At 36.8% G+C, this 24,579-nt stretch overlaps 1 protein-coding gene across 1 annotated transcript in view; it reads left to right on the top strand.

Moving 5' to 3' along the window:
• Window positions 1-24,579, top strand: part of LOC145689296 (ATP-binding cassette sub-family G member 4-like) — an 86,647-nt gene that overhangs the window by 23,549 nt on the left and 38,519 nt on the right. The window contains exons 6-7 of the mRNA XM_081763436.1: window positions 3,801-3,961; window positions 15,985-16,153. Of these exons, the coding sequence (XP_081619562.1) occupies window positions 3,801-3,961; window positions 15,985-16,153 (330 nt within the window). The remainder of the gene's footprint in view (window positions 1-3,800; window positions 3,962-15,984; window positions 16,154-24,579) is intronic.

Here is a 24,579-nt window from a genome sequence, read left to right as displayed (position 1 = left end):
TGATGAATTTGCTTACAAGTAGCGGGGCAGGCAATTAACTTTTATACAAGTAGCATGGCAAACAAGGAACTTGCATACAAGTAGCAAGGCTGGCGACGAACTTGCATACTAGTAGTGTGGCAAGCGATGAACTTACATGAGAGTAGCTTGGCAGGCGATGACTTTTTACATAAGCAAAGTGGCAGGCGATTAACGTTTATGTAAGTATCGTGGCAAGCTATGAACTTGTATACAAATAGTATGACGTACGACGAACTTTTGTACAAATACTGTAGCAATTGATGAATTTGTATACAAATAGCGGGGCAAATGATGAACTTTTATGCAAGTAGCGTGGCAAACAATAAACTTGCATACAAATAGCGTGGTGGGAGAAGAACTTCATTACAAGTAGCGTGACAAGCGATGAACTTACATCAAAGTAACTTGACAGGCTATGAAGTTTTTCACAAGTAGAATGGCAGGTGATGGTATTTTATCAAATAGTGTGGTAAGCGATGAACTTGCATCAAGTAGCATGTCAGACGATTCCTAAGAAACACACCCAACGACTATTTGATTCAATGCTGTAAGTATAGAGGCTAAAACGTGAAGATTTCATGCCATACTGATTCATCAAGGTTAGAGATGTGATACAGTTCTGAAATTATAAACATTTCTTTACAGTCGTCTAACGAATCTGTGGTTTAAATTTCACTTCAGTCTCACGTGATTTTCTTGGTGTTGGAATTTTTAAAAACAGCAGCGTATTTTTCTAAAATCTTAATTTCACAATTCTAATGACAATTAAATTAGATTTATGTATTTAGTTTCGATTTCCCTGCACAGCGTGACACTAAAATTGATATTCAAAATATTGGCGATGCTAATGGAAAAGCACAGAGAATACCAGAAGGACCTTCATATGGTTTTAATCGACTTAGAGAAAGCGTATGGTAGAGTACCACGGGATCTTATTTGGTGGGAGTTTATCGCTTTCCATACAACTTGTATGTAAGCTCGTCGCTTCCCACGATACTTGTATGCAGGTTTATCGCTTGCCACGTTCCGAATACATACATCTGTATAACTCAAGATAATGGATATAGGACAGAAGTGAAGATTGCGTGCAGAATAACAAAAAGCTAACAGTTAAAGTGGGTTTTTATCAAGGATCTAATATTAGCCCATATTTTTTTGCAATTGTGATGGACAAACTTACAAAGGGCATCAAGCAGTGGCGGCTAGTGTTAGTTTTGCAGCGTTGCGCAACGACCAAAGTATTTCAAGAAAAAAATATTATTAGCAATAGCAGCAAAGGGCAGAAAAAACTACTTTCTAATACTCCCATATATACTTTAAATAACATATTTTTACTTCTATAACTGTAAAATCCATTAATCCGTTTTAAAAAGCGAAAAACAACCCGTCACAGAATCTCTAATTTATATTGCGTTGCAGCGAGCATATAACGACCAGATTCCCTCAGCGCGGGAATTGGAGTGAATGTTAAGTCGCCTTTCCCCTATCTCAGAAGTTAAGGCTCTGGTCGTTGCAGTGCTTCTGCAACAACGCTGCACGTTTGGCAGTGAACGAGAAGGTTTTAGCGCCAAATAAGATCTCTGAATTTTATTTCAATACCAATTACAAATGGAATTTATTTTTATGCATTCATATTTTTATTAACTATACATATGACGTCAGCAAAAGCTGACAAGTGTTTTTTCATGTCGAAAAGAATTGACACTTTCAAGGAATTGAATGTCCTAAGAAAGGTTATTACCATTGGTTAAACTTTCCATCGAAAAAGACCAGCATGTATTAGACAGATTCGCTCCAATCAAAGTGAGAAGAATAGACTTTACTAATTAAGTAAGGTGACTAATCGGATAAAATGCTCTCTATTTTATTTTTATTTTTTAAAACAGAATTCTATTTAATTTAACACGTCACATAGCATTTGCGTCTAAAGTTATGCTGATTAGTCAATGAGTCAAGTTTATATCTTCTGTCTCCGATCCAGTGTTTCTTCCAGAGATGTTTTTGGGGGGGCACTGCCTCCCCGAAGCTCTCAGAGTGCTCCCGCAAAGGAGACCAAAATAATGTGTCTATAATATAATAATATATAGAATAGTACCAGCAGTGTTCCCCTGGAATACTAAGTGTGTCCATCCGGAACATTGTTTCTTAAAGAAACACTGCTTCGATCGTACTGCAACACCCGAAACCACAATCCACCGGCCGCCACTGCATCCAAGAGTTAGCACCTTGGAATATGCTATTTGCAGATGATATCGTGCTGATGAGTGAGACCAAGGCAACACTGCAACAGAAATTAGATGTTTGAAAAGGAGCATTATAGATCAAAAGGCTTGGAATTAATGAAACCAAGACGGAATGTTTACATTAGCTCTTTAGGAAAAATGCAATCCAGAATGCAAGAATAGACGAAGAAGAGACAGTAATGACGACGAAATTCAAGTAGTTGGAATCAATACAGTAGAAAAATGCAGAAATAGAAGAAGACATAACCAGCAGGATTAGCAGCGTTGAACAAAACAGAGAAAGATGGCAGGAGTATTATGTGACCGTAGGAGTGAGACCTGCCATATTATACGGAGCGGAATGCTAGACGACAAGTGTGAAGTCACGCGGAAGGATAAAATTAAGAATGGTGTGATCTGGAGAATAGTAAAGGTGAGACCACCGAGCGGATGCTATAGAACTGAATGAGAAATGAGCCTGAGGTCGGTCATAGAAGAATAATGGAGAAACTGTGTTAAGAACTTTATGGTGTAGTGTGGTGTTACAGCAGATATAACACAAGATAGAAACAGACAGAGCATAGCTATTTGAAAAGCCGACTCCAGCTAACTAGGAAAAGAGGCTTAGAAAAATAAGAGATGGTGAGGACTTACAGTGTATGATTTTTGAAATATCATTATAGTATATGCTATTACACGAGAAATTTTATACAAATTATTGTGGTTGTTGATTAGTTTAATTTGTTTTGAATTTTTATTTAATATTCCACAGTTATGCCTTTTAGGCTAAAGGAGACGGGGGATAATTGAAAATGAGTTATTATGAAAGAACTGGTGGAATGATACTGTGCAAGGAAACGGAAGAATCTCGAGAAACCCATGGACACGATGTTGTTCAACACAAATACACACAGATGGCCTGGGGTCATAGCTTCCTCTCGCACCAGAGGTGAGCGCACTACCACTGCACAGTTCTGGCTTACACCGAATAATTGTATTGACTTAATGTCGATTTTCAACACTGATGACATTTGAGACGTGAACCTACAGCTTTAAGGTGAGATCCGAACTACATAAATTTTTTCTTCGGAGATCGAAAGAGAATTCTCTTGCGCAAACGCACGAGTGCTTGCCGTTTAGATACGATTAAACTCGGCTGTTGTTTTTGGCGTTTAGGATCTTTTCTCATCACCGAAGCTGTGTGAGACAAGGACTTATAGCTTAACCTATAATCCGAGCTACGTAAGCTCCTGATGAGATTTGAACCCAAGTCTTCTCCACAGAGAACTGTAACGCTACCCGTTTCACCACAAGAAAGCTGTACGTATATATTAAATGTTATGGTGATATTAAGTCAGCAAAGAAGGTACCATAAATGCCTTAACTTAGATGACTAGAGAATAGTAACTATAAAATTATCATGATAGGTAAGAAGTGAGCTCATTTATTTATTTCAAGATATCATCATACAATATTGATGGTAGACTTTACTTGTCTCTTCATCTTACTGAATGTTGTTCCTTTTACTGTAATGAACTTCATTTATTTTTATTTTAGCCGAAATGCTTCCAGGCAACAGTATTGCAATACCCATTAGTGGCACGAGTGAAGCTAACGTTAAAACAAGAGAAAAACATTCATCATCTTCAGAAACATCCGGATGGTTACAGTTCTGCATCCTTTACAAGAGAACAATGTTATGTACCTGGAGAGACATGGTAATTTTTATTCATTTTATTTAAAACTATATAGACTTCATATAATCTGCAGAACAAGGGAAGAAAATTTCACGTTTCTTCCATTTCTCAATAATTGTCCGCAGTCAAACTGGTAGTACTACTTTGCACAAAGAAAGAAATCTGAAATAAAGACCCATATGAGAATTAGGAATTATTCAACTCAGCGGAAGAAAAAGATTTGATTCAGAGGAAGTAATCCTTAATTAGTGAAATCAAATCGGAGATGTATACAGGGATTTTGATTTTGATTTATTGAACAAAGTGGGAAAAATATTATCCAGAACCAATCTTTGTGTGGAATGACTTAAAAGGAATCGATTCCGGAAAATGAATTGAACTTTCTATACCAAAGTAAATCGATCTACAATCCAGCCGCGCATGTTCGAACATATTAATAAATCACTAAAATAGTTCTGTGTTGCGTCCATTTCAGGAGTTACGCTCTCATGTCTCTTAACACTGAGATAAGTCTTATGATGAATAATATATTTTCGGTCATGGGCATCGAAAATGAGGGGCCGAGAGGATCTAGGCTCCACAAAGCTTATGCTTGGGTTCCCTAAAGTCTGAATATATTTATTTTGACTTTTCCTTGTATATATTACAGTTAGACACACACATATCTGAAAGGTCCCCTTTCCCCAAAGTTATACAGAGATCTGCGCCGCTGCTTTTTCCGTGACACTACAAATTTAAATTACAGTTCGGCTTTATTCATCAAACGTCGTAATCACTTATAATAATAACTAAATATAGAGGATGTAAAGGTGTTAAGTCATTTGACGTAGAGATAACGACATGAAGGAGAAAGTAAAAAGTAAATTAGTGATAACAAATGCACGTTACTTTTACAAACCTCTTACATTATATATATCGTCTTGACTAACATCGAAGAAGTGTCCTGCAAATATACATTTTTTTTTTTTTTTTTTTTTTTGTTACACGAAGGTAACAGTGAGGTCTGGCAGACCCCGCAGCAATGACGATTTTACATAGAATTTTGAAAGTAATTAATAAAACTGGTGACTAGAATATGTCTTAATGAGGAGGATAATAAGGAAACTGACGACCTGTGTGCCACAAATAAAAAAGTTAAGAGCGCTGTCTCACCTAACCGGGGATAAGAGAGTTCTTTGAGGAGAACTCTAAAGGGCTGCGGATAATTAAAAAGGGGGATGATGTATCAATCAGCGAGATTCAAAAATTTGATTAAGAAAGCAGAGAGGATAATGTGTCTGGTAAAAACGATGTTAGTTCCGAAAATGTTACACAAGTATTATTAGTACATTTAGTGCTTTGCTCATTTTTGTTTTGTTAATACGTTGTTGAATATTACCACAGATATAATGAAAATATACAAACGGATACAGATAATAAGATCGATAGACGTAATAAACGTGACTAGCATAGTAAATAAGAGGAAAGAGGCTAATGGAATGCTTGTCTTTAAAGTATGAACTAGAACAAAGCTACTAGCGAAAAGATATTTAGAGATAACATGAGAATAGTAAGGTGAGAGTAAGGAAAGAATTGAGAAAATCCTTGTACTTCACCTTCTTTTTATGCCTAATTACCTTGTTTCTCCGTTAGAGGTCAGAGTTCCAGTTTAGAGGTTGGCTATGATAAGTGAACTTCTTCCTGGATTGGGTAAAATATTTTCATTTACAAAATGAAGACGTTCTAATATTAGCTCCCTGCCTAAGCATGCGGGAGCTTATAGTTTCACTTCAGGCATATTCTACGTGTGTTTTAGTGTGAACCGAAAAATGTGAAATTATTTATTCAAGCCATAATACCGCGGTAAAGTTGCAAATTGGGGGAACTAAAAAGAAGTAAGAAAAAGAAATAAAATCGGTTTAATCTTCCGTTCGTGTATGTGCTCTAAAAGTTTCCGAATTTGAAAAAATCACATTTCTATGATACTTTCTTTTAATCTTACTTAACTTGTCAGTATTTAAATGTAGTAGCTATAGTCGAATCTTACTCGAACTGATAATGATTTAGGAAAACGAATTGTTCAAATCGTTCAAAATATATTCATCTCTCGCAACAGCTGTCGATTCTAACATGTAAAGCATTCAGACACTCATTGTAAGAATTGGCAACCAAATTTCTTTATTGAAAATTTCTAGACTATGCCACTTCCTCTGTTGCTCTTATATTACTGCATATGCAACATTACCGAATGCAAGGACCATGTGTTAAGTTCACGGGTACCATTATCTGCATGTTCAAAATTTTGTGAGTTATGGATTTCATGCACGATGCCGCAGAATTTATATGAAACACTGGAAAATTTTAAAATTTTTCCTACGGTTCTAAGTTGAAAACAAGCAGTTTTTTTTAAGAACAAATACTGAAGCGAGTATACATTTTACTAATTTGAAAAAAATCTATGGGCACTTGACAGCATTTTTAAATCATTATGTCGCTCTGTAATTACTAACTCAAAAGAAAAAAAACCATCAAAATCTTGAAACACTTTGAATAATGAATTTTCGAGAAGATTTGCTTAGATTAAATTTATTAAGTAAAAACTACTAATACGTGCAATGTAACAGAAAGACATAAATTCTTCTACTATCCATTTCTTGGTACTTTTACAAGTCAAAAATCAGGAAGCAATTATATTTTATTAAATGACAAAGCGATCTGTCTAGATACTTATAAAGAAGTATGTATTCCCGTATATATTCATTAAATGAACTAGAGAGCAAATGAACATTATCAATAGTTTTCCAAACCTCACAAGATCACCACATCACCAGATATTTATCTTGTGCTTAACTACATAATATTAACACAGTAGGCACATATAAATATTTCAGATCTCGTACTTCTTCTAAACTAAATTAATTAGAAAGCAAAAAAGTGTCAAACTGAAAATCGTTTCAAACTGAAAGATAACTATTATACTTTAGAAGATCACAACGAAAATAACTTCTTTCGGACTAGTCATCAAAGCAACTCCTTAGCAGACATACAGTAAATGTCAAATTTTTGTTTCCTAACTAAACATAGATAAATAGTTATGTAGATAAACAAATATTTGAACTCGGGGTGTTTTCGCATCAGACGGTGATGATCGGAGGAAGTGCACTGAATTTTATCGAAATTTCTGAAAAATAAAGTGGTATAATTTAAAAGAAACACTTACAAACCCTCTACTTTATTGGAACAACTAATTTGAAGATCAAGTTTTTTTTTTTTTTTTTTTTTTTTTTTTTTTTTTTTTAAAGAAGAAGGTTGATCGAGTACACATTTTTCCTCCTTAAGTTAATTTGACAGTCTTTGGCACTTGAGAGTCTTTTTCTAATCTTTTGACTCTCACAATTATTCATATCTTAAAGGTAGAAATATGTACACTCTCTAAAACTAATAGAAATCAGAATTGTGATTACAACATCAGATTATACAGAAAAATCATATTTTCTGTATAGTCCTTGGATTATCTTTGACGCTCAGTTTGGCGTTTTTTGAATCTTACACAGTGTATTCTAAAATGTGTGGACACACAAGCCAGTCCTTTCTTAATCTTGTAACATGCCTTTCCAAACCCAGAAAACTTGAAGTGTCTTTACATGCCTAAAATTTGAAACTCTAGTAACATGGTAATCGCCGTCAAGATCAAAATATATATTTATAACTTATCAATTTCTACATTAGCTATTTCAGATGAATTGCAACCTTACACTGACGATTATTTCCCATCCTACACTGTAAAAAATCGTTGTGTTATTTCAACGACATGCCTATGTGTTAACAGGATTGTGTTAAAATATAACACAAACCATTGGTCAGAACAACTCACTCTCCATTTGGAGTTGTGTGTCAAATGCCGGTAGTTGAAATGACACACAGCCTGTGTATTAAATTAACACAAATGTAGAATCTTCGGTTTGTTTTCTGCGTGATTGCCAAATATGTTGGGCAGCTAATTATAAAGGCTTATGAATTGAAGCTACAGACAAACACAGTATAAAGAAATACTTAAACAAATCCCGGTATACGCAAAATTACAAAATGCAAACCGCGCGATGTGTTTTCAGTTGTTTTACATAATGTTTCTGAAGAAACTCTAACAGCACAAGATGTGCTAGGCATGTGCCATTTAGGTGTTCTAAATTCATCTCCCACATTTCATGCATTTGTTGCTTCTTTTTCTAAGCGATTGTGTACTAGAAGCAACAAACGCATCAACTTTATTAGATGGTGACTGGCACCGATCATTTGAAAGTGAATATGGAAGAACTATAAAATAAAGTAAATAGACAGTCGCCACTTTGTTATAAAATTAGGTCTACATGGCGAGCAGATTTTATCTTATCCCGAAACGGTTATCGTCGAATATACGCGGCTTAAAGGAGCACTCTGCTTAGCCAAATTCAAAAGACCTCAACAATTTATCCCTCTATAAGGGACGTTTTCTTCATTGCCTCCGTGGCCAAGTCGGAAGAGCACGCGGCTAGTAATTAAAAGGTTGGTGGTTCGTGCCCACCCCCCGCAACTTGAGTACAGTTTTTCAGTTTGCCGTGAGCAGCGGTGTAGTGAACATCGCTGTGGTGTGCCTCAGATCTCAACGAGCTTCTTACGTTCGTTTGAAATTGTTTGAATGTTTAGTTTGCTGTACTCAGTCGTGTGTTCTCAGTAATAGGAAATACAGTGTACCAGTGAAAAATAACAGTTCATACCAGTGACAAGCAGTTTATTGAATATAGTACCCAGTTTTGTTTTTTCTTGCCATGAATAACCTTCGGAAAAATACTGTGCGGCTTGCATTTGACAAGACGACACGAAATATCCGGCCTTCGGTTGCGCTCATCCAAACTTGGTTAATTAACGAGTTACAGTTATCGATACACGATCTTGAAGCTATTCAACTTCACAATGATGATTATAGCTTATATTTAAAATTTAAATCGCAAGAGAATGTTGACACATTCTTACGACGACACCCGGAATCACTGGATTTTCGACATGAAAATGGAACAATAATTCAGGTCATACTTTCAAATGCTAGTATACAGTACACTCGTGTACGCATTTTGGATCTCCCGATGGAAATTAGTAACGATGAACTTAGTGCTGTGCTTTGCCCTTTTGGAAAGATCATGTCCATAAATGAAGAAATGTGGCCGAATACCCTCCCTTTTCCCATTTACAATGGCAATCGTATTGTGCAAATGTGTTTAGGAAAACATATTCCCTCAAAAATTGTGGTACGAGATTGTCGTGCTACTGTAATGTATCAAGGTCAACCACCCACGTGCTTCATTTGTCTGGCTCTTAACCACGTTGCAAGTTCCTGCCCCCGCAAAACGAAAGCTCAGATGCCTTCCGTTCCCGTAACTGGATTTAAGATGACCGAACTTTCTACTGGAAAAATGCCCACCACTCCGAACTTTTATCCATCTTTTAGTGCAAAAACCATGACTAATGAGCCTAATGCCCAAAATATGGAATTGGAAAACACTTCAGTTGCCGAGGATGTTAATCTCCATGCTGATAAGGACTTCCCCCCTCTTTCAAGTCATTCTGAACCACTTGCCCCAACAGACCCAGAGGAACGGAAAGAAGATAGTGGTGTCACCTGTGAGCACCCTATACAACGACGAGAGCCACAACACGCTGTGCATACTGTTTCTTCGTCTGAGTGCCCACAAAAACAAGAAGAGTCTGTTAGCTCTCCTTCCCCTTCCCCCTCCACTGTGGTAGTTCCTTCTCACCCTTCAGTGGCTGTAGTGAGTGACCCAGTTTTCAAAAAAAGGAAAACAAAAAGGTTGCAAGACAATGTATCGAAAACAAGTGAGTTGTCTGTGTGCAATTCTCAGACTGTATCGCTGCCAGCGGCAGTGGCACGTGATAACATAGCAATAGTCAATGAATAACACGTTGCTCCGTGTATACCTGTCGATTAACACCAATGTCTCACGCAACAGTCAAAGCAAGTGTTCCATGTAAAGACTTCCTTCCTCTTCAAGGGCAGGCATGTTACTTGTTTATACTTGAGAGGTAAGAAGCTCCTATTGTCCTTCGATCCACAATACATCGCTATCGTTGGTGTTTACATTCTATGAACATAACCATAGTGTTTACTAATGTGTCGGGAAGTCCAAGGTTTTGCAGGGAAGTGTTTGCCCTGTATTGTTTATTTTTTTTTAATTGTTTATACATTGTTTATGCAAGCAATTCCTAATTCCACTTCACGATCCTATATCTCGTTAAATATTCGAGGGATTTCTAGTGATAGTAATCGTAATCTATTACGTAGTTTTATCATGCAAACATCGGCTGACTTCATATTACTGCAAGAAGTAGCGTTTCAGAATTTTGACTTCCTGCCTATGTATCGAGCCTATGTGAACGTGGGCCCTCAGCACCGAGGTACTGCCATCTTGTGCAAAAGAGGTGTCGAGGTTAGGAATGTTGTGTATCTTCCATCTGGCAGGAGTATCGCCGTAACTTGTGATGGTCTTAATCTGATTAACATTTATGCCCCGAGTGGTTCAAATAATAGGAATGCCAGAGAACAGTTTTACAATGAAGACATTTTGCCCCTATTTCCCACTATTCCTACAAAAATAATATTGGCTGGGGACTTTAATGTTGTGAATCGTGGGATAGACACTACCTCGAAGTTCATTCCTTCCCCTGCTCTCCAAAAATTAATTTCCTCCCTTAAACTCAAGGACGCTTGGGTTCAACACCGACAGGATCTTCAGTTTACCTATAAGACTCAAAATATGTCTAGTCGCATTGATCGATGTCATACAACACCTGACTTAATCGCTTCTGTCACCGATATTCATTTACGGATTATACCATTCAGTGATCACGCAGCAATACTCTGAACATGCAAATACAACCTAGGTGTTTCGGTTACTTACGGAAAGACGGAGTGGAAATTAAACAATCAATTACTTAATCATGTTGAAACGAAATGCACCTTTCGTCTGAAATGGGAGTACTGGCTCCGACAACGTCATTACTATCCAACTTTAAATGAATGGTGGGTTAAATACGTTAAGCCGAAAATGCAGAGTTTTTTTTAAATGGCAAGGTGCTGAAGTACAAAGAGAAAAACGAGAAAGTCTCGCATATCTGTATCGAGCTCTCCAGGAGTTATGGTTCCTTCCCAGTTCACAGCAAAATATGATAGCAATTAACAAAACGAAGGCTTGGATCAAACAAATCCAGGCTACTTCGGTCAGAAAATATGCCCATAGCCTGCCTCCTGGTGGTTGTCTTCCCGATGAACATATTACCCTGTATCATTACATGGCTCAACATAAACGTCGGGTTGCTAAGGTTATTGACGTAATAACGCCTGATAATCGAACGATCACATCCCTCCCCGAGATACAGCAGGTATTTTTCGATCACTATAGGAACTTGTACGCCAAACATGACGCACCTCAAGATGGATACCAGCAATACCTGAATCTCCCCCTTCCCGTCCTGTCGGACAGGGAGCGACAGTGCTTAATGTCGCCCATCACAGAAGAGGAAATAAGTAGGACACTGGCTCAGTGTAATCGTGATTCCAGTCCTGGGGCAGATGGATTATCGTATGCATTCTATCAAAAGTATTGGGATATAGTCGGGAAGGACATGCTTGCCCTCTATAATGAACTATTACGATCTCCGAACTTTCTACAAAATGAGGGTCACGTGATATTTCTTCCAAAATCTGCAGACGTCACAGATGAAACACACTATCGGCCTATAACTTTGTTAAATACCGACTTAAAATTGTTCACCAAACTTTTAGTGCAGCGCCTGCGCAATCTCTTTGCTGATAAAATTAGTCCGTTTCAAGCAGCGCTCAATAAAGAAAAGAATGTGTATTATGCACTTACGAAGATCCGAGATGTAGTAGGATACTTTCTTTTTGCTAGGAAACCGGCCTGTCTTGTATCATTGGACTTTCAAAATGCCTTTGATCGCTTATCACATGATTATCTTTTTGCAGTGCTCAGTGCATATAAATTTCCGCTTAGCTTCCTTAACATCATACAGCAACTGTATAGCACGGCGACAGCTCGACTACAGATAAATGGTTTTCTCAGTCAGTCCATTTCACTGAACAGCGGAGTTCGTCAAGGATGTCCAATGTCCATGTTTCTTTTTGGGCTTGCTCTTGAACCTCTCTTATATAAGTTGGCTGCGTATATACAACCTCCGCTTCACGACCTGCAAAATCTCTCCGTCACGGCCTATGCTGATGATGTGAATATTAGTTGCACGACATTACAACAGTTTCACTATATTATTGCCCAATTACGACAATTCAGTGATATTAGTGGTGAACGTATCAATTTCTGTAAAACAAAAGTGTTGACATTTCATAACTGGAAAATGGATGGCATGCCAGAGCCCTTCTCAACTATTGAAGTGGTAGATCAAGTTAAAATATTGGGTGTTACATTTTCGAATAGTGACAGTATCCATTATGAAAGAATTTGGGATCCATTACTGAATACTGTGCGCGGGCTATGTCTCCAACAAAAATTACGCAAATTAGACCTTATCCAACGTATTTGGTATGTAAATAGTTATTTGTGTGCAAAATTATGGTATTACGCTCACATATACCCGATATCGGACCTATATCTTCGAAAACTTCATTCTGTTATTGGTTGGTTTATTTGGGCAGAACTTTATTTTCGTGTCACACGTAATACCCTTATTCTACCTTGGAAACAAGGGGGCTTAGAGCTGATTTCGATACGTGAGAAATGTAAGGCGTTTTTCTTAACCAATAATTATAAGCAATATCAATTTCCTGACAGTATTACACATCAGTGGCTTTCGTGCTGGATGGTCTCATTTCCAGCACCCAACCCCCCTAATATGGAATCCCTCAAAGACGCCCCTATGTATATTAAAGAATGCGTACAAGGTTGGTCGTATCTACCTCTCTTGGATCCCACCAATTATTTCAATGTCAAAATTCTGGGTCAGTACTTACTTGCACCTCTGTACAACGAAATGGTTCCGCACGTTCAGCAAAAGTTTCCCACAAAAAACTGGAAGATGATATGGCATAATGTGCACAATGTCACTCTGTCAACGCAGGTAAGGAGTACCTGGTATATGATTGTGAATGAGCTTGTTCCTACTAATGTTAAATTAAAACGTATTGGAGTACTACAAACGGATATATGTCAATAGTGTGCTCAACCTGATACGATTGAACACAGACTGCAATTCTGTGCTCAATCACCTGATATCTGGAGAACGTTAACACGAATGTTAAGTGTCATCTGCCGTTTACATGCGACTGTGTTTGAACCTCAGTATATGCTGTTTCCAGAATATCGTTTCTTTCCGATCACAAAACACAATACTGTCACCTGGCTAATTGGACAATCACTTTTCTATATCATGGATACGTATCCGTGTGGCAATATGTTTGATTACATTATTTTTCTGAAAAATGCTTGTAAAAGATTTTCTGTACAGTGCGAAAACAAATATTTTGCTCACTACTTACGAATCTTGTATAATGAATATATGCACTGAGATGTTATAAGTTCCTGTAGTGTAACCAAATGAAAATAAAAAAAAATAAAAAAAAGTGGCCAAGTCGGAAGAGCACGCGGCTAGTAATTAAAAGGTTGGTGGTTCGTGCCCACCCCCCGCAACTTGAGTACAGTTTTTTACTTGTTTAAAGTGTTTTTTTTTGTTTTAGACTCAGCATAATGTAAACACATTACGCATATAGGCGATTTACCATATTTTGGGGGAGTAATTTTGTGGTTTATTAACGTTTACGGCACGGCTTAACACCGGTTGTGTGTTAAAGACGTAACACACGCCAGTGTTAAACGCCAACACCGCGGGGTATGTGTTGAACTAACACCGCATAGTGGTAGTCACGCTGGAACCACTGCCCTGTGTTAAAATTGAGTTGAATTAAACCAACCATTTTTTACTATCTACTGTAAGACCCAATTTTACTTTTTGTTCAGTAAACATAGCCAGTCTGTATTTTATATAGATACTCGTACTATTGTTCTGCATGCGTAAACAGTGTTATTCCAATGCAATTATGAAACACCTATTTTACACAAACATTTCTCCGTCAAAACGAAATGATCCTTTTGTTATTGTAACTTTTCCTCGAAATATTTCTGTATGATGTTCAATGCAAATGTTTGGAATGTTGAAACAACTGTACTTGCGAAAAATTGAACCTTTTTTTTTTAAATAGTACTTAGAAAATATTTTTGATTCAATAAATAAATGACATTTTTGCTGAATTGATTTTGCGAATTATTTTGCACAACAGAATAAAAAAGGTGAATATTGTAACTAATAAACAATCTAGAATTTCATTTTATAGTATTTCAAATAATAATAGTAATAATAAGAACTTTACATTTTATGATCGACTTTCTACCATACTGAATTCCACTTTTCGTGAGATCAACTAGTCAAGAGGTGTCGGGTTTGCTCTGAGGAAATATGGGTGGGCGTTCGTACTCATCAGGTGGTGGTGGCATGACGGCGTCTAACCAGTATCGTGATAATAACAGAAGAACTACTTCAAAAAAAAAAAAAAGAAGAAGAAGAAGAAGAAGAAGTAGCGAACTCCAATCTACGAAGTTACCATTAAAAGGCAAAGGGACCATACATCACCATACATTACCCACACAGGCATAAATGCATAAGCCTAGTTGTAGACCCTGGTCTCCCAAGAGCTGCTGCATCAGGACGTATTTAAAAACATTTCACGAGGACTCTTCATACTTACTTAAAACAGTAAAGCCACGATTATCCGCGGAATTGGGTGGCAAGTGCATCGCGGATAGCGAAAATAGCGGATAACCCGAAAAAAAAAACTAAAAATGAGGTGCTAACAACAGGAAAAATATTTCAGAATTAAAACTATTTTTTATTGTATAAAAAAACATAATAACACTTTTAAAATATGTACAGTACAGCAGAAACCTTTGTTCTACGTCTAATTTACTAAAATAAAGTACAGCAAACAAACAAACAAAAAAAAAAAACAATATTGAACGGTGAACAAAAATTGTTCAGTTACGCATTTTTGAAACATTCACTCATTTTTGATTCTTGCTTTGGAAAACCTCTTTCTTTATTCTACATTATACTTTCCTTAAAATGAGTTTTTTCTGCCAGATGTAGCTACGTCATCGGTTTAAGCATAGGGATGCGCACGAGACGAGTCGAGACAGGATTTTCCTGACAAAATTCGAGTCGAGACACGGCTCTTCTAATAGAGAAATATACATTTTTCGAGTCGAGACATCACTTTTACAGCACATTTTCGAGACGAGACAGCCACAAATCTTGTCTCGTGCGCGTGCACTCTCACTCCGCAGTAAACAATGAATGTAACTTTACTATCACGCAAATCATTCTTCCCAATTCTCGTTTTTCTTGCCTTACAAGAATCGGCTTCTGCTTGTCAGAGTATACTTGCAGTTCCAAACGTGCACTATTGTTGGAAATATTGCATTTTACAATGCAAGTTATTTTTATGTTTTAGAACACATAGTACTTATTTGGATGCGGTTTGTCTGTGATCAAGACAATATTTATGTAGCCGGTATGTTGAGTCAAAATCATACTAAAACGTACCGCTTCTCCTTTTTTTTCCCACTTCGAACACTGCGTATAATCGTGGCTTTACTGCATTATTTATCATTTTGCAAAATAACATTTGAGAGACGAGACGCTCCAAATGGCTGAGTCAAGTAATTTCGTCACTCCCGTTGGCAATGAAACTGTAATGTACCTAAAATATGTTGTTTCTGAAATTTAGAGAAAAGTTACAATTCACTGTTTCATTATAAAGAAATTAATGCACAATGTAGCCACTGTAAATTTCGTATGTAAAACGTTACATTGGAAACCATCTAAAATAATAATTTAGGAAGTACTTGCGGAAGTACGTCATGCTTGATCCATCCATCATCTACAATAGAAAGTTTTTATGTTTACACGACAACCTTTATTTATTGTTACAGAAATTGGCCTTCATTCGTGTGGTAGCTCATTTGTTAGTTGGTCTTTACATTGGCGGCCTATTCTATCAAATTGGAAATGATGCATCCGAGGCTCTCAGTAATGTTGGGTGTATTTTCTTCACAATCATGTTTCTTCTCTTTGGAAACACTATGCACACGGTCGTCACATGTAAGTATTTATTAAATAATAAAATAATAGTAATCAATCAATCATTATAGAAAGGGCGTATCTCTATTTATTTTTCCATCTGATCTTTAATTTTAATTCAATGATTCCATCGCTTAGAACTATTATTAAATATGCCGTATATTCAAGGGCGCCGATCCTGGGGGGAAAGGGGACCCGGGACCCGTCAAAGCTCATGTGGGCCCCCTATTGTATTTATGAATATACAATATTTGTCATAATTTGAGTACAATTTGTCTTAAAATCTTCATATATATAGCTTCTTCATCTGATTGGGCGCCCCCTAATTTACAGAGAAATCGGCGCCCTTGCGTATATTAAAAAGTCCGCTAACTGTTTCTGGTTTGCGAAGGTATTACACCAACATTGGCGAAATCTGGCTCTGTCTATTCACAGGAAGGAAGACGACTTACTTGATATCATGAGTCTTTAATTCTTTATTGTTCTCACAGAAAGGTTTAGTTGTTTGCTTTTACGTTACGCTTTTCTTTGGAAAAAGTTTTTACAAAATTAATAGATTATGAAAAATTGCATATTGTAGAAAAATGTTAATTTTCACTCAGATTTTCTTTGTTTTCATTCAAAATGTTTCCTGTTTCCTTGTAATTAAAACGCACACACACACACACACACACACGTATACGCGTATTTGCGTACTTGTTAGCTCCGAGTTGGGAGACCGACTTGTTGGAACCAAATGTGCATAAAAAACTAGAAGAGATACAAAAACGAGAGTGAGGTCAAAATGCATGAATTTTATTCAGATTTGCGGTGGGAAAATACTTATGTCGCTATTTCTTGCAGTTTCTTGGGAAATGCATATGGTGCCGTACTATATTTATTGGATCCTGGTGCCAACATCACCTGCAAGATATAAATGGTACCGGTACCAATAACATATCTGGATGATCTAATGTTACACACTCACACACTGTTAACATTCTTCTACAGAATTGCAGGCGTTATGAGGACCTCTCCAGTGTTGCAAAATTTCAGTTACCTATAGTGTATAATAATAGCACAAAGTAGAAAAGTACACACAGTTTTGGGGAAATAAGTCTACAAAAATTTGAAAGCATGTGAAAAGAAACTACATAGTTGTTTATATTTAAATTACCAGATATTCGTCAATTGAACCTCCTACACTACTCCTGAAGTCTGGCAACAACGTTAAACCGGGAGACACTCTGTATGTTTGGTCTCCACTACGCTTTATCGGAGAAGAAAGGGGTATTTAAAACAAGTTCTACCGGGAAAGAAACAACTCGTTCGAAAACGGGGCGAGAGGCAGTTTGAAGTTTGCTATGACCATAACTGCTCGCTGCATGTGTTAATAAACGCTCAGAAGGATGTTTCCACCTATTCGATTTACTCTCCCGCCATTCAAACAGTTCCTCTACCTTCTGCGTGACGATGACGTAGAAGCATTCTCACGACAACCAGTCTCCTTTTATATCACATTCGTCGATAGAAAGGGAAAGCATAAGACCTTAACTGTTTCGAAGGAAATATGTTAACACAGAAACATAAATAGGATGTGCTGAGAATTTTAACGCGTAGCAACTTTCTGTATTTTCTTGCTAAGTACTTAGACGTTCAATTTGAGACAACTGAAATTGCTTTTCGGATAGATGAATCGGACTTTTGATCGGGCTTTTGTACCGACCAGATCCAACATATGAATTTAAATGTATTCCACATTTGACACTTTAACCCTTTTAGGATTTTTGGTAACTTTGGTAACATGGCGTAGTATCGTCTTTGACCGCTTATTTAGGTTCTATAATAAGTATTTAAGCCGGGTTTTTATTAGTCAAATCAAGGATGGACCAAAAGAACACCTAAGATGAGTTTTGGAACCGCATCGTCAACTTGGCGGCGCCAAGTGGGGGCGGGGGGCGTGACTTTTTATTTTTCCTTAAGGCAAATTTCAAGAAGTTTTAACGCCTTTAGTTTACACGATATTAGATTGGAGCTTTTCATTCGGATTGTGTGTACCTTCGGCTATTTCTCAAATTTTTCTGAGATTCCTATGTGAAACCGAGGCCGGGCTCGAAGGACGCAAGTTTTCCAAAGGGGTGATTTTTTTTAGAACAATTTCCGGTTTTTCCCGATTTTTCCAGTTCAGGTGTATGATACGGACATGTGAGTGGTACCGTTGGAAAGGACTTGTTACACTGAAGAAAATAACTTTTGAATCATGACGCTAGGCTAAACAGTAATGACGCAGTAAATATTTATAATGTTTATACATGTTATAGGGCCTAAATTAAGATTTTCAACAATTTTTTCCGCCCTTTCTTTTCAAGATACAAGATTGAAATTTTGCACACGTATTATGTTCATAACAGCGTATTTTTTAAAATAAGATCTCTACGTCCATCCAGGCCTGGGCCAGAGTGGCAAAGTTTTTTGTTGGGATTTTCTAGAAAACTTCCGGGTTCTTCCCTAATTTTCCAGTTCAGGTATTGATACGGACATGTGAGTGATACCGTTGGAAAGACTCGTTATACTGAAGAAAATAACGTTTGAATCGTGACTCTAGATCAAATAGGAATAACGCATTACATTTCGAAGTATTTTTATATATGTATGTATACATATATGAAAAATATGGGGCACCTTCAGACTTTTAGAACTTTCTTCCGATCTCAGTTTTCAAGATACAAGATTGAAATTTTGCATATGTATTATGTACATAACGTATTTTGTTTAAAAAATCAGATACTGACATGAACCCAGAACCGGTCCAGAGGGGTACAAAAATTTCATTAAAAAAAAAAATAACCTGGTCGTTTTCCGATTTTCCCGTTGTTGGTGTACAATACGGACAAGCGTGTGGTAACGTTGGAAAGTATGATCTATCTTGGGAAAAACGAGGTTGAACTCTAATCCTACGATAAATAGTAAGGAAGCAGAAGCTGTTTGAGTGAAAGTCTAAAATTTACCTCAAAAAGTGGAAATCCTAAAATATTTAAGGAACAACTTAATTACATTGAAACATGAGCACTCAGTACAAAAATTGCACATTAGAAAATGACTGTTACAACTTTGTTTCCACAGTTTGGATGTAAAATATAGAATTAGAAAATATTCTTGTAATAATCCTGGTCACTATGTGAGGTAATTCTTGTGGCCATCATTCTTATATTACTCAATGCATCTCTAACAAGGACACTTACGAAAGTGTAACTCACAGATTTGAATGAAACTTTGCAGATTTGTAGAACATCAAAAAATAATCGACACGTTTTGTTTTATTATTTCGGCAATGTTGCGGGTTTAATTGTAGAAGGTGTTTTTAGAACAGCTGATTCAAAATCTGACGTCAAAATTACAAAATTCAAAATGGCGGATCAATATGTTGGTTACAATTACAAAAGTCTTCTGGTTTGAAATGGTTTGCTGTTAGCCAAGAACAATCGTAGTTGGCAGAAGTACTTATTTTAGCGGTATGTTTGGTGCTCTGCACTTTCACTATTAGGGGAGCTTATTTAAAGTGAGTCCCCTCACCTCTCACTATTTGAGGTGCTTATTTAAAGTGAGTCCCTCGCTTCTCATTATTCGGCGTACTTATTTAGGCACGGTACCGAGACCGAGACGGACTTTTATATACCGAGACGAGACTTAGGTGAGTCTCGAAAGTATCGGTCTCATCTCGAATATTGATATTGATAGCTATTAAAATTACCTTTACTCAAAATTTATTTCGTTGCTGAGTTAGATATGGGAACGGTTGACTGATGTACAGTGGCGTATTTAGGGAATGGCTATCGGGCTCAAGCCCCTCCGGAAATAAATTTGTGATAACTTTTTCGCATTGTACGTACAATACAAATGTTTCTTACTCGTTCCTCAAGCTTCTCCCAAAACAAAATCCACTGCCGATCTACAACGCTCTCTCTCTCTTTCTCTCTCGTTATATATATATATATATATATATATATATATATATATATATATATATATGCAACTGCAGATCCAGGATATGATCAAGGGAAGGACTAAACAATAGTTTGCCGCTTTATCCAATGTGAAGAAAGTAGGATTTTAGCCCGTTTTATCCAGTGTATAATTGTGCGTCAAGTGGGCTATAGCCTCTATAGCCCTCCCCTTGGATCCGCCATATTATATATATACAGTGAGTTCTAACTAAGGTAACAAACCTGGAGGGGTGATAGTACATCCAAAAACTAGCAAAAACTTTCTAGTGTACATAGTGGAAATTCCGTCCCATTTAGGAGTGACAGCATGTCGTAAGCATGGGAACATGAACTTCAGAGGCCAACAGATCGACAGGCTGTCACTCTTTAAGAGACCGAATTTCTCCTACGTTCATTATTAGCTTTTTGCTTCTTCTTGGACGAATTATCACCCGTCCACGTTTGACCCTTTAGTTAGAACTCACCCTATATATATATATATATATATATATATATATATATATATATATATATATATATATATATATATATATATATATATATATATATATATATATATATATATTAAATGTTGGAATTGTGTACTGCGTTGTGTGACATATTCAAGGGGAAGTTCTTCTAGATATTCTGCAATACCACTAGATGAACAAGCGTTGTTGCCGACGCAACATGAAGTGTTTTTTTTTTTAAATTCCACTACGTAAGGTATTACATATTTCTAATTTAGATATTAAATAAAACCACAATACCACATGCATTGTTCAGTGTAACAAAGGACAATACAATATCACTAACATCAACATTTTGTAGATCTCTAGTAACTTAAATGGTATGGACGGTGACATGCGCATCAATTGTATCTTAGCGTCAAATACTATGATCATGGCATAATGTATTTCGAATGAATGAAGAAACAAAGTTACAACAAATGGAAAATTTAACCTTTTCAAAATAATTTACTTCGAAAACGTGCTGACATGTCATTTCTTATCATGTAGATGTGTCCAAAAGACTTAAATGAACATAATGCCATTTACAATAATTGTTATTTCAAAGTGTTTCAGAGATACCAAACACATGTATATTGCTCAAATGACGTATTTGTGCTAAATATTTATAATGATCATTACTTTCCTTTCCTTATTACAATAGTTTTTGGTGGTTTTAATTATAAGTCGTGGGGTTGCGGTGGCTCAGCGATAGAGGGTTCACCTCTGGTGCACGGGGGCCCGGGTTCGATCCCAACCCCCGCCAAGTGAACTTTGTGGTGGACAAACACAGTGTACGTGCGTTTCCTCGGGGTTCTCCTGTTTCCTTCCACTTTCTTCATTCCACCATTTCATTCATTTCTCATCATCAAAGTCTTCTTTAGCCTAGCCGGCATAACCATGGGACGTAAAACTCAAAGATTTCATTTCATTTCATTTTTTACAACAAGTCGCAGTTACATTATTTCATGCAGTATTACTATCCTAAATAAATTGATAAATATTATTCAAAATATAGTGCAAATAACGTAGCTAAACTGCAAAATATTCTAAAATTTTAAAATTACTCGTAATTTGTTTTATGGTGCAAGAATGTTTCCAAAGACGACGTTTTTCATAGTCTTTGGTCTACTTGTCAAAGTTTTCGTTCCAGCAATACACGTAAATGCAAATTGTAATTAAAATTACCTAGGTAAATGTAACTGATAACTTTGCAGTCACACTAGTTGTTCCCCCTAAGCCTTAGGACCGGTGTACACTTTAGATTAAAACCGTTCTTAATTATAAGTTCTAATTACACCTTAAATACATTTCACTTGTTTTAGTTTGATCACCGACCACTTCAAACTCGATCCATACCATACAGGTATGTGCAATTATTCAAGGACTTACAGTTAGTAGTACACATTGTATTGATTTTTGGTTTGGTTTGTTTTAGTTTAACGTCCCACGCTTATGCTAAGGCAGCTAAAGGAGACATGGAGCTACTGATTATAGTGGAATCCGAACCACTTCGGTTGTTCAACATTTCTCCCACCGAGAATCGAACTCGGGACCACGCGAACTGAAGTCTAGCGTGCTAGCCGCTAGACCAAATGGGGGTCCTCACATTGTGTTGATTCAGATCATAGAGTCAGTGTTGCTAGATCCAAAGATCAAAAAGTAGCGTGTCTGTGCTCCAAAAGTAGCGTGTCTGTGTTTCAAAAGTAGCGGATATGAACTATGATGTTTGGAGCACAAATATATAGAAATGAATTTTTTGGCAACTAATAACTGGTACTAATGAAATAATTTTTAACATGGGCTGCAAAATGTGCTGGACATATTGCAAGAAGAAATTATGATCGATGGACGAAAACAACGGATAGCACGAGACAAAAACAGCCTAGGAAACGTCCCCATACAAGAAGGCGTGACGAAATGAAGAACCACTGGAAAGTAACCTGTATAAGAATTGCCCAAGGTAGATAGTTGTGGAGGAGGCTTGGAAAGATTTTCATCCAGCAGTGGATTGGTAAGGGTTGATTATGATGATGGTGATGATTATTCAATATATGATGATTATGATATTCAATGTATGATTATTCAATCTTTCATGTTGCAGCAAAACTACGAAAATTAATATAAAAGGAAACTAGAAAGTTAAGAATCACTTTTTTTGGGGCGAGAGAGAAAATAGATACAGATAGCTCGAATTACTTATATACTTATATAATATTATGTCCATGTTTCGCAAGAAATTTTCAATCAATTTATACTTCACATAAACTACTGCGAAGAGTAGGATGAAGAGTAAAACAAGATATTTCCGAAAAGAAACAAGTTAGTGTTTTGTCCTACTTAGTTCAGTAACAATAACTCTGTGGGTCCAAAAAGCTGATATCGTCGCCACCGAGGGGTGACATTTTTCCTGTCGTAAAAACATGTAAGTCTGCGATGTCCTTGACAATTTATTCAAATTAAGCACTAAATTCTTCAATTTCTTAGATATTATCCTTTTTTCCGTTCTCAAAGTAGAAATTTTGTAAGCCTGACTGGTTTTTTCGAAGCCGTTATGAGTGAAAGTCCCGGGGCACTGTCCCAGTTGCTCCTGCCTAGTTACGGCACTGGATATACTCGTATGCTTATGAAATGCATTACGACCTTATGAACATATATAAGAAACAGAATGTATATAAAGTGAGACTCGAACTATGTGAAACATCGGACTTTGAATCTAACTTGTTTGGTGATCCAACTCGTGACCACACATAGCAAAGATGAGTGCCGTAGCTCCCACCACAAGGTTCAGGAAGTTCGTGTTGTATTAAACACGGAGATGTGAAACGTAATAAAGCATTTGATCAATTTGAAACAAAATATTAAAGTAATAATTTACCCTATTTGTTAAGATAATGAAAGTTATAGGCACATTCTGTTTATAAAATGACAGTCACAGCAGAACGTATTGGATAATAAATGAGAAATTGTAAAATTTAAATTTCGGTACGATTAAATACATTCGTGCTGTTATGTGTTGCATTATCCGTTAGGAGATTCTGAACAATTCTCATTCAAAGGAAGGAAATAAACTACTGTATAGTCCTGGAGTTAATTTAATAGAATTTAATTGTATAGGTAGTACTGAGGCTACATCAGACAAAGTCTATTGCCGAAAGCAGGGTTCCTACGGGTCAGGTAAGTCAGAGACGTCAGGGAATCTCAGGGAAAAGATTGTAAATCAGGGAAAGTCAGGAATGTTTTATAAAATATATTTTTCTAACATTAATTGTACACCAATTTCAGTTTAGCCAACCATTAATGGTCACAGTATGAGACGTTGCTCAGATTTTTATGGGAGGTAAGTGGAATGTACGTATGAGCAATTGATTATTATTTGTCTCTATAGAATAAATGTTCTCATATATAAATATTCACCGTTCTCTATTCTTTGTTTATATGTCAGCGTCATCCGACATACGTCATGAAAGTCAGGGAATTTCCTGCCAGAGGTCAGGAAAGATCAGGGAGAAGTCAGAGAAATTGATTTCTCCAGATCAGTAGGAACCCTGTGAAAGTGAAATATGGGCTACTCTTAGCGTCTTATCCCAGGTATGATATACCAACTGATGATTGAACCTTGAACACATGAAAAGAAAGCATTAGCGCTAGCAAATTAGCTATGAAGAGGTACTACACCATAACATAATTCTGAGTCAAGAATGAGGACAAAAAATAAGAAGCGGAAACGACAGACTGTACGATAATAATACTTTCAGAATTTTAATGTCACATTATTGTTTCGAGACTTTCGAGACGAGACTGAGACTTGGCCTTCGAGACCGAGATCGAGGCAACAATCTGTTGACCGAGACGAGAAAGAGACGGCGATTTTTGACGAGAGACGAGACCGAGACCGCAACTTATCAACCGAGACGAGACTTTGTGATCTCGTCTTGATACCATCCCTATAACTTATTGAAAGTGGCCCCCTCGC

Source organism: Thermobia domestica, chromosome 7 (genome assembly GCF_964235325.1).
Source record: "Thermobia domestica chromosome 7, izTheDome1.hap1.1, whole genome shotgun sequence".
Lineage (NCBI taxonomy): Eukaryota > Metazoa > Arthropoda > Insecta > Zygentoma > Lepismatidae > Thermobia > Thermobia domestica.
The sequence above is the reverse complement of the archived record's forward strand: the minus strand, read 5'-3'. Positions and strand labels throughout refer to the sequence as shown.